The sequence below is a fragment of the Halyomorpha halys genome, unplaced genomic scaffold (assembly GCF_000696795.3).
Source record: "Halyomorpha halys isolate HHAL.00 unplaced genomic scaffold, Hhal_1.1 Scaffold1190.1, whole genome shotgun sequence".
Lineage (NCBI taxonomy): Eukaryota > Metazoa > Arthropoda > Insecta > Hemiptera > Pentatomidae > Halyomorpha > Halyomorpha halys.
The window spans coordinates 123,791-136,431 of NW_027114895.1; the positions used below are offsets into that span (position 1 = coordinate 123,791).

The 12,641-nt window shown below is 29.1% G+C and overlaps 1 protein-coding gene across 6 annotated transcripts in view; it reads right to left on the reverse strand.

Annotated features, from left to right (window-relative positions):
* Window positions 1–848: 848 nt before the first annotated feature.
* The window catches only part of RYBP (ring and YY1 binding protein), a 37,205-nt gene continuing 25,412 nt past the window's right edge, over window positions 849–12,641 (reverse strand). For 4 of the 6 annotated variants that reach the window (XM_024361268.2, XM_024361269.2, XM_014433331.3 and 1 more), the window contains 3 exons: window positions 8,366–8,485; window positions 4,597–4,752; window positions 849–2,828 (listed from right to left, as the gene is read on the reverse strand). In XM_024361268.2, coding sequence (XP_024217036.1) covers window positions 2,624–2,828; window positions 4,597–4,752; window positions 8,366–8,485 — 481 coding nt within the window. In that variant the 3' untranslated portion in view covers window positions 849–2,623. The remainder of the gene's footprint in view (window positions 2,829–4,596; window positions 4,753–8,365; window positions 8,486–12,641) is intronic. The other 2 variants (XM_014433333.3, XM_014433334.3) reach the window with 1 other exon arrangement.

A 12,641-nucleotide genomic window follows, 5' to 3' on the forward strand; every position in this document is an offset into this window, starting at 1 on the left:
TTTTTTCTTCACTGAGCTCTTGAACTATATGGTTTTTCAACAATTGTAATTTTTCCTTATAGAAACACATTAATTTTAAATTTTAAACACTTCAAGCATTTATTTCCAAACTAGGAGGAAAAAAAATTTAATAGTTGTTTTAATCTAACATTAAGAGAGAAAAACCTTTTTGAAATAATAAATCATATAATTGTATGTAGATTAAAACAATATCAATCTAAAAGCAGATATTTTTATTTATTATTTAAAAAACATTAAGTAATTCTTCTCTTTGTTTCATACAGAGTAGTTAAGATCCTTTAAATAAAAACCAACATTCATTGAGTTTGTAGGAAGATAGTCCGGGTGGTGGTCAATAAAGGTATCAAAATAGTAAAAGAAAACTATTCATTGTTTACCAACGTTTCGTCCCACTTTGCAGGGCCTTATCAGGGCTGTCGGATTGAAACAGAGGTCTCCACCCCAGGTTCCATTTATGGCTGCTACAATAGTATAAATAATTATTTTGCCACAGGACTCAAACTGAGGCCCTGAGCTATCTCTGCTATGAACACAGTGCTCTATTCACTGAGCTACCATTCTCCCTATGTACTTGTGTTAGAAATGATCCTTCATTTTTAAAATATTTTTTTCTGAAAATAAATTATACCAATTCTTTATATAGTTTGTCATTTTAACATAGAATTACATGTCAAATAGAAAAAAAAAAAAAAAAAAAACTCCCATTTCTTTTTCAAAAAAGGGGTAAAATTTAAACCATTTTATTGAATTTCAGGCGTGTCCACAGAGGAGTACATACCCAAACACATGCGTACTCAAATAATGAAATAGGTAATAAATTAGTCAAATCACTTTTAGTTTTGTTTCATTCCTATACTTCAGAAATAGTACAATGCAGCCTTCAATGTTTAAAAAAATATTAAATATAATAGATATTTTTGAAGAAGTAAGATGATAAATGGAAAATTATATAATTCATAACAGCTTGATCAAATGCCTGCACTGATATTACTGGATTGAACAAATATTTCATTTTGAAAGATAAGATAATTTATACTCCTAAGTAAAAATGTATACAATCACAATTTGATTAGTATTCCAGTACTACATCACAGTTCACTGTTAACATTATTTTGCAGGATTACATGATAATCACAATGTTGAATACTCTAATGATAGACAATTAAAATATATTGTTTTCATAGCTGTGTAAAATACTGTATCAGAAATTTTTAAACCAAATTTAGTTGAAATTAACCATAAATAACATTTTCATGAGAACTGAAAGTGTCAGTATTAAACATTTAAAAAACCAAATATTATGGAAGCTCACAAAAAAAAAAAAAAAAAAAAAAAAGTAAGGAAATTTTTAGGAAGTCAAAACACTTATTTTGTCCTATATGTTACAAAAATATACAGAAGAATAACATACTAATTACACAAGTGTACAAACAACAGACATTGCAGACAACACATTAACTTTCTAAGTAGTTGGAAAAATAATAACCTCTAATAACATTAAGGTAGTTCGTTCATAATGATGATTTGAACTTAATAATTTTCATACCTTAAAAAACAATTTATGTAAATTTTTAAGACCAAAATAATGATTAATACAATCAGTAATCATAAATAAAAAGAACAATATGAATCCCACAAATTATGCTAATTTTATCAACAGATATTTTTATTTATTAGGACATTTTACACTATTTACAAGATGCATATTTTAATTAACAATGTACAGTAGAAACATGTCCATCAACATTGGTTGAACCAAAACAAAAAAGGAAGCTTAAAAAATAATAAACCTCAATATTTATTTCTACTAGCATTTTTTCAATTGACTTAAAAAGAAAAATATTTCATTTTCTGATTTTTGAATTGGACAAATAATTATTTTGTTTAAGTATAAGCACAACTTAAGAGCTGAAACAGGATTGCACCCTTCAGAAACAAGAATCCAATGCAATTTAAAACATGAACATTAAATCAGTGTGAACTTTCTAGTACCTAGCTTTTTAATTGGGAAATACAGTCAATATTACCAGACATATTGCATCAGCTAATTGTTGATCAATTATAACAAAAATAAATTATAGAACTCATGGTGGAAAGTACTCAATAAAAAGATGTCAATGAGTACTGGTAAGAAAATTGAAACAAAGGGTTAATGTTGATAGCGTAGTTCCATCTATTAATGATAAAAAAAAAGTAACAACCGAAAGACAGTTAATGGATATGATTAAATTTACTATTTTAACATTGAGGTATAAAATTTAAAATATTAATATCACGAGCTTATTAATAAATTCAAATAATTTGTCTTGATAAAAACAACAAAACTAATTTCTACATTATGTCTAGATAACATTGGTCCTTTGTTTGAGGATAAACGAGTTTCTACTGTATAATAAATTCACAATAAATTATGGATACATAACCTTGATATTATAATAATTTACAACAATAGTATAAAATGTTACACTTAATATTATTTCCTGGTATTAAGAGTGAATGACACTCTAAAAAGGAGAGGGAATAAGTCAGTTCAGTTCAAGTTGAGCAATTTATAAAAAAAAAAAAAAAACACCAAATTACAAGTTTTGTAAGTTCTACAATGTTAAGAACTTCTTGAGTCTGTGGCTAAATCGGCACTTCTTGCATCTGAGCTTGTGTCAGTATGACTTCCCTCAGATGATGTGCTGCTAGATGCATCAGAAGGTTTTTTCTTTTTAGCTTTATATTCAGTGATTATAACAGTCACATTATTCACTGTTATTTCCCTGGTTTGGGCAGAACTTCGATCAACATTTTTTAAACGGGGCCTGTATAAAAAAAGAAATATATTTAACTAATATTTATAAATGGTTTCAGGAGAAGGAATCGATGATTAACAAGGTAACTAATATTTTATGAAATTATAGTTGCGGCAAATTAAAATAAAACTTGACTACTAGATATTTCAAAAAGGAAAAGACATCAGTGTATAGTATTTTAAGTATCAATAGTTTAGAATCAATAACATATTTATTCCTCAATAAGTATATATACTGATTATTTAAATCTTGTATACCTTCTAGCGCATTTATTTTTCAGATACTATTACTAAAGCATTCATATAATCACCACTTTCAAGAGAAGTTAAATAATGCAGCTTAAGGGGATGGTTGGGAATGTTTATTTATTTATTGTTTTTTAAATAGTTACTATGTTATTTAAACCAAACCATTGATAAGAACAATATCCAAGGAAGAACACTCTACCTAGAATACTTATACCACAGGTTTAGATGTAGAATAGCTATCAATGGGCCCTAAAACAAAAGGGTATATAGAATAACTAAAATTTAAAGATAAGAACATTAAGGGACCTTTAGACTACTATAAGAAAATATAAGAGAAAAGAAACCAGAAGCCTGAAATTTTTCTTTTTTTTTTTTTACATTATAGATCTATTCTTTAAAAATGAATCTGAAACAATATAGTATATCAAGCGATTACTCATACCGAATAATAATATAAGTCAGCACTTAGAGCAGCTGTTTTTGTTGATTTGATTAACTTACAATATTGATAATTACCAAAACTGCCAACTGGAATAATTGGTGTCACCTATCACTACCAAAAGAAACTTCACTAAACTAAGGTTTCATTTTGAAATTCTAAATTTCTAGGAAGAAATAAAAAAAGAGAGAAGGAGTAAATCAAATAAAGACTACACTACATCATTTCAGTAATATATTCTTGTATACTTCCAAAACAGTGGCGTAGCATAATGGGGGCAGCGCCAAATTTCACAATGATAAAATTTTGCAAAAATTTGAACCATTATATTTCATAACTTTTCATTTGTAACTGTATAATGCACAACAGATAAAATTGTTTTTGGCAAAAAGTTACTGAATATAGAATGAAGAAAAATGTAGAATTACTGAATATTTTAGTCTTTTAAATTGAAATATCTAAATAAGGTGGCAAAAGTTTCCTCTGCTCCAGGCTGCTGACCACACCATTGTTTTGAAACATGGAATTGCCCAAAAGACTCTGGGGAGACTCATGCATCTAACTATGGTGGCTAAAGAATAATCCATGTCAATGTCTATCAAATGGTTTCTCAAACAAGATTATAATATAGGAATGAAAAAACAAGACTAAAAATGAGGAATTGGAAGTGGAATACTGAATCCTAGGAAAAATTGATGAATCCATTAAGAAGCATAGTCGACTAGAATCCACACGGCATACTTCAATGGGGCTCAACCTAGACGGACAATAGTGATGACAGATATGAATCTTCATGGTGGTGCTCAGTTCTAGGGGGTGGTATTGGATTTACAAGTTTTACTATAACAATTACAAGACAGTTGCTTATATGAATCTATATATTTTTTTTTATTAAAATATTGAGGCTATAGAAAAGAAAAAAATATTTGAGGTATCAAGTAGATTGAATAATAAAAGAATTGAAATAATGTTGGATTTTTAACAAGATAACACTTGAAAACTTGCTGATAAATATTTTTCAGATAAGAATCGTGGTTTTCATATGGATCACTCTAAATGAGATCCATGATAATTGTTAACTAATACTTACGGATGCCAAGACTTTTTCAAGCCTTTACTATCTGTTGTGGTTCTTCTTTTCAGTGATTTTTCTTTCCCCCCTTCTTTCTTAAATACCTTAAAAGGTCCTGGGCTGAACTGTGGAACAGCTTGCTGAGCCACCAGCTGAGGGTTTATCCGAGGTTTTCTATAAATAATTAAACATAAATCAATCTATATTTTGTACTCACACTATAACAATTAAAACTATGAATAAAAAAATATTTATTAGATCATTAATTGCCTGTCTGTAATATATTACAGGAAGGTGGCCCCGGTGCGGTCAGAAGAACTCAAATAGTAATTAAATTATTTGGGTTCTTTTGACCGCACCCAGATCGTCTTCCTTTTATAAAAAAATATTACTGATTGGCATAACAAGCAAGTAAATGGAAAATGCAAGGACCTGAAAAGTGGTTATTCACTTTTTTACTAACTACATGGAGTAAGAGGTAAGGTTATTATTTTCTGAGGAAACTTGTCTAACCCTTTTGTCCTGGGTAATACAATGAGAATTATGGAATTTCTTGATACACCAAGTCTTTCATAGTTTATATTTATCACTGCTAACAATAAGAAATGTATAATTATTTCAAATAAATAAAATTAAAGGTACTTTAGAGAAAGCAATTTTTAAAATTAAATAAGCAAGTCTTTTCAGACCATTGCAATAAGGATAAGACCTATTTGATATTAAAGACCATCTGATTATACATTGATATAAGTTTAGTCAAAATAGAAAAAGCTAAATTTGAGAAAACAGTAATATACTGCAAAATCAATTATATAAAGTGGAACATTCGGTAAGTCGATATAGCAGCACTAATGCAACCAAATAGTGCTCGGAACTTTTTAGAGCTGCTAAGAGCCATTACAGTCCGACGACCCTATTCCAACTATAGTGGGAGGGTCAAAATTTCATTCCGTGGGACTGCCACAAAGTAAAAGTCGGCCGGCCCCAACGAAATAAAAGTTCAGTTAATCCCGAAGTTTTCAAAATAGTATCACAAAACAATAAAAGAAAACTATTAACAAGATTTTTTGTTTTTACTATCTAGCTCATGTCAACTAGATAATATGCAACTTGATTTATCATTATTATATAATGCTGAACTCCTAGGGGAAAAAAAGGTCAGCAATGACTTTTTTTGCTGTCAGTACACTTACTCCAATGATAGGAATAAACTCAAGAACGAACATACGAAATAATTTTAGGGTAAAATAGAAAAAACATTTCATACTTGTATGAGTTTATACAAGTATGTAAGTGAGTAGGCATGTATGAGAGCGTTCAATCTGTTTAGTCTACCAAAGATATCTAAGACTGTTTGCTTCCTGTTTTCTAAGATTATTATGTATTTTTATAAACCTTCTTGACCAAGCTATATGAAATGCATATATACTGCATAAAAAGGAAAGCAGAACCATGACCCATTTACAGTCTTGAGTTGAACTGATAAATAAACTAATACCACAAGGCAGTACCAGGGCTGAGGAAAGGCTAGACCTTGCTCTATCATACACCGCACTGATTGACAGAAAGACATTTAGTTGATATTATTCAGCCAACTGTCAATAAGGCCAAACCATATAGACTTTGTGTAGTGTGCTGTCCGAAATAAAAAAGTGAAAAAAAAAAAAAACTGAGGAAGGAAACAAGATACTACTGCCTGCATTGTGACGTCGACTAATGTATCCTGTGTTTTAAAACCCATCATACACAGACTAATTACTAACAAGGTACATACAAAACACGTTTTTTTATTACATGTCAAAGTATTTCCGAACATGAAAAAAATAAAAATTTTTGGGACCAGAATTCGTAATGAGAGTACCACCTGGAGAGGAGGTATAACAATATCATACCAGGTGGAAAGGCATATTTAAAGGTAACAGAGTTAATCTCAGTCTCAAGTAATTATTTTCTGAGGGTTGAGTGGACCAAAGCATCTCTCACAATTAATATGAGATACATTAAATTAATATTTAGAAATGGCATCAGGTTTATATTTGATCTAGATTAAATATTTTTTAAGATAAAAATAAAATATTTTTAAGAAACATAAACAACTCCCCAACCACAACTTTCAAAATACATTTATATCCACTTTGAATCCAATCATATAAATAAAAAACAAAAGTTATTGCTAGCCTAGTTCCAAAATTTAAATTATTAAAAATGACATAATAGGTCATTGTCCATTTTAAAAAACTTACCTTCTTTTCTCGTTTTCATTTTTACAGTGTATTTCTAAATAACAGTCACCCACTGGGACAATGATTTTATCAGTTGTATACAGGTCTCCATAAAGAAGGGGTTAATATAAAAAAATGAAATTAAGCTGTGATACCTCGTAAGGCCCCAGAAACCAACAATTAGATTTTATACTATTTAAAAATAAAATTGAAGCAATGTTCTTGGGATATTTAATTTAAACCATTACCTTGTAGGATACATACATTGATGGTACAACACAAATTTGGAAATCGGTGGATAGTATATCAAAGTTTGAGGATCATTCAGGAGTAACCAATGACTGAGGTATCAAATAAATAGAAAATTGGTGCTGAAATTTTGGAGAAAAGCTGTGGACGGTTCACGAATATATTTTTATTTTTGGATTTTGGAAACATAAAACCTTGTTTTGTGAATTAGCATTCATACTTTATAGAGAAGTGAAAAGTTTTGATGGGACACAGAATTGCTGTCTGCATCCTGAATGGAGGGGTCCAAATGCATTAAATTTGTATCTTGTTGGCCAGGACCTTAATAAAATAAAAGTTTATCTTAGAAGGGAAGTCCATAAAGCGGTGTCCAATTTTCATTGTAAACAATTCTTGCCTAGTAACAATAGATATACCAAACTATACTCATTTCCTTTTTTCTTATACAACTGAACATAGAAATTATATTTTTCTTCCAAAACATTTAATTAAATTTTTACCCTGTCTGCTATGAAAATACCAAGATTACATCACCTGTCATTCTCAAATTTCTGGACTCAGTATTTATCATTTTTAGTATTATCTCAGTATGTATTACTTATTATTTCTCTCACTCATTCTTTTCTTTCTACTTCATACCTATACCCATCCTTCCTTTCTTATCTCTAATCTGTACTTCCCTAATATATGGTGTGTAACTTATAAATGTTATACCATCTATATTATTTGCTATTTTACTAGATACCCTTTATGCTAATATAACTTCTATATTTTTAATTTTTCCTTACATTTGTATGCAATATATTATACCTTTCATACTAATTGTTTTATTTATTTCTCATTATTTCAATTTTTATAATTCATGAACACAAATTTTTATATATAATAATGATCTTATATTATATACTACTTAACTTTTTCATAATATTCTACATATACTATTTAATCATATTATTTACCAAGATGAAGATCTATAACCCCAGCCGAAATATCAGCACAAATTATAGGTCTTTTCACTCAGGGACGATACCCGGAGGCTTAAGGAGCCTCTCAGAACCCAACTAATCACGGTACCTGATAGGCGACGGAAAAAACTCTTATCTAGTTATTAATTGTTGATTTCAAAAATAAAGAGTTTTCGTTAGAATTTAACAAGTTGCAGCACTAGGTTGTGGTACAGTAGGTGAGTAATTTTCTCTCACCTGTTACCAGACACAGCAGGTAGTTGGGTTCCAAGCGAATCCTTAAGCCTTATGGGATCATGGCTGAGTAGTGGACAACAAAAAAAAAAAGTTATTAGTAATAATCATGCCAACCTGGTGGACGTTCCTTTGCGTATGTCACACATTAGGCACTTAAATGCTTCAGCTGTGTTTCTGTAGGTACATACACTACAATCCCAGTAGTCTTCAAGCACCTTTGCTTGCCTCTTGCTTCTAAAACAAATAATATCAATAACAGCAAGAATTTTAAAAATCAGAACAAAACTTATAATTTCATTATTATTTTGGAATAATACTATAAGTTTCTTAAATGTCAGTTCCTTGTTAACAAATAGATAGATTATGTTTGTATGTGTGTGAATATATATGGTATTCAAGTATAAATTCACTCCCCCCTTATCTCTACCATTTTTGGAATTTAGATTTAATTTTTGATGTCATAACAATTGCATGTTGTTTGCAACATGTTAATTTTCTAACCTTCTGAACACCAAACTCTGGAATTTCAAATGGAATAGGGTACTTTTGTTTAAACATTTTAAAAGTAAATTAGATTTTAAGACAAATTCATATCAGCATCTGTTTTGATCTGACATGCCCTAAAGGCGAAAATCCAAGATATCAGAATATGTCATCATAATTTGATGACATATTCAACACATCCTCGACTGGCCAAGGAGATTTTAGTCTGCCATGATGATGACATCTCAATAAATAAATACCTCAATTATGATGACGGATCCTTATGGAAATCGAATTCTGGAACAATTTTGTTTCTTAGGTTTAATAATTTTCCAATGTTTCCACTCAAATCCATATTTTATTTACACCTTCAGGATGCTTCAGACATTTTCCATCAATTCGTGTTCAATTCTGATTTACAGTCTGAATCCGTAAAAGATATTTCAGAGTAAAAACACCGGAGATAGTTACAAAATTACTATACCTTCGAAAGATATACCACATGCCACTGTTGTAAGCCAGCGAAAATTAAATAGAAATTCCAAAAATTGTACAGATAAGGAAAGAAGTAAATTTATATGTATACTAGCACATACTCTATGTGCACACACACGCCACGCGCACACACAAACACACACATATATATATAAATTTACAAATGTACAAACACACACACACTCACATCCAAGCACACAAACTAAATAAACAAAAACACGACTTTGTAAAATCACATAAAGCTAAAATAGATATAAATAAAATGCTATAAATAATTAAAACACTATTACTTACTGTTTCCAATTATAAACATAAATAATAGTTGACCCAAATGTAAGGTTTTTATGGTTTTATCAGGTCATCAAGAATAAAAAGCAACAATAAAAGTTAATATCAAAATCATACAGCTCAACTCCAAGAAAAGTGACACAACTTCAAAAAATTCATTTTGGATATTATTAAACACTTACGTTGGACAAGTAACTTTCTACAGAAAAAGTGTTGTATAATACATCAATCTGATATCACTAAACAAATTAACTGATGGAACAAAAAAAAAGCTTTAATTTAAGTGATAATATAGATATATCAAGGTTTGTAGAAAGAGTCAACATACAGACTAAATCATAGGTAAGATATCAGAGTACAAGTACCATAAATAAATAACAAATTTATTTGTGATTATTTCCTTTGAGGTAATAAAAGAAACAAGATCCCTTCACCCTGTTTGGCTCCAGGTATTACAACAACATACTTATAAATAATGAAACCTGCAAAACTAGTTCTTACTTTCTAATTTAAAAACAATAATATGAAATGAAAAAAAAAAAAATTTTTTGTTGGGAAGGAGAGGAGGAAAGTATTCAATTAGACCTATCTTTCAGAATTAACTAATGTATAAATCTATTTAAATTCTTTAGAATTTTACAATTTAATAGCTGGATATAGAATTGGAGCCATAGTTTCACATATCACTAAAAATTGATAATCTCTAATCATATAAAATTTAGTTTTTTTGAGTTGTATCAGTTCTATTGTGGATGAGCAGTAAATTTTTTTAATGTTATGAACTCTTTTAACTTTTGATGTATAACTGGAACCAAAAAAAAAATAAAAAATGGGTTCTTCATTATTTAATTTGTTGTTAAGGGTATAAAATTGTGTGTACTTATTTATTTTATTTTCAAGGAAAGAAACCCTTACTTCTTCTTATTTCCTTTATTTCAATCTGTCAGGCAAAGTTTTGGACAATCTGTCTATTATCCAGTCCATCTTAATTGCCCAATGTGTTACATCCCCCTTCTAAGGGATTTGTCTTGATTATTAGATTTTATATCTTTATTCCTATTTTTTTGTAGACTATCTATCTACATGTTATTTCCTTGTGTATTGGACTTTGTCAATTTATTTATTTAAATGGGTTTCCAAGAAAAATGAAATAAATAGGTACATACAAACAGGACTTTTTGACAATTTTTTTCATTTTCAGCAGTTGTTTAAAAAAAATATACCATATATTGCTCTCCTAAAAATTGGATGTAATAGAGGAGTTTTCAATCTTTGAAAACTGGCTCATTTAAATAATAAGAATTCTTTTATTCAAATAACATTAATAAAATTACTAGTTCCACCATCAAAATCAAGAAAAACCTAATGAATCTGGTCCATGAAAATTCTCATTTCAAAATACAGATAAAGAGTTAAAATTCAAATTCTAATTATAAAATAAATATAAAATATTACTTTTAATGAATTCATTCCTTTTTTTTGGATTGTTAACAAGAAATATCTAGGTATATCTTCTAAATGTCTCATGAATTTTACCTCAGGAGTGTTACCTGTATTCTTTTAGGTTTGATTCACAAAACGAACCAAGAAAGGAAAAGTTGGGAACCCATCAAAGGTAACCAGACATATTTTGGAAGTATTATTTTTTTTTTTTAAATTATTTCTCATACAATACTTTTATTCTTAATCAAGCACAGAATCTTTATTGATTTTAAATTTAGTGAATAAATTATTACTTCTGACTGTTCGAGTCACTACCAATCTGTGTTGATACTATTTATTTCCCAACTTAACACACTATAGATTTTTAGTTGAAGTAACTTAAAGTGTTCCAACCTTATTTTTCGGTCAATGTTCAATACTTTTCTCAATAACCTGTGAACACTTTCTATATTACTCTCTCAAATCACTTTAAGATTATATATTAACAACTTCTTACAGGCTATTATAATGTATATTTAATTTTAAGTTTGGATATTTGGTCAGATCCAGGTCTACTACAGTTCACATGACTTGTAATTTCTAATATAGATTTTGTTGATGTCTGCAAACTGAATATTTTTTTCATTCTTTTTACTAATACAATGTGATCTACAGAATTTTCTTCTTGGCACCAAGTTCACCCTATACACTGATATAACAATTTTAGTGATCTTTTAAGGCAGAGCGAATCTTGAAATTGGAGTCTTTAATTACACTATCTTCTGCAGAACATGTTGGGGACATAAACCTGAATTATCTTTTGATCAAACCAACAAGATCATTAAATTAATGTGATATGATAAAGTATAATAGTATACTTTTAAGGTGTGGTTAACAGGGATCAATCAGGAGGCATCATTCAATGTTACAACAATTCACCATAGGAATTGTGAATTTATTCCAATGATTTTTTTATTTTTTTATAAAAATACAGAAAAGGCCAATTTTGGTCCCAATAAATATTATTTAAAGGTTAAAATAATGAAATATGCAAGATAACACTCCTGAGAAAGACAGTAAATAACTTTATAGCTGCAAAACACAAATAAATCACATAAATGTGTATACTAATTCATGCAAACACAACTGTAAAACTTAAAGATCTATTTCATCAACTGTTTCTTCAGCTATTTTTGAAAACTGACAAGATAATTACTATATCACTGAACCCTAAATAACCCTTTGAGACAAAATTATTTAAATTCAACCAGTACTTAATATTAAATATTATACACTACTACTTACTTACAATATCATAAGTTACTCCGATGCTCCAAACTAGTAAGCACACTGCCAGAAGCACAGAAGCCAGGTTACTGACAGGTGTGCCAACTAAACTGGCCGAGTTCAAAAGTACTCGATTTATTTTCATGTGTTTAATTTACATTTAAATGTATATTTCGTATAATATTAAATAAATATTTATACACAACATATAAACCTAAATATAAACATGATAATTTCCTCAGCAAGCAAATTTGAAGAATAACAAAGGAGCATTTTTCTATAAAATCTTATTTTATTACATTTTGTCCACCACCATAGCCAACACAATTATAAAAGGATTCTACCATTCAAATTTCATCAAACCATTAGAGTTGATCAAAAAAGTCATATGAGCATGAAATTAACTACAATTTTA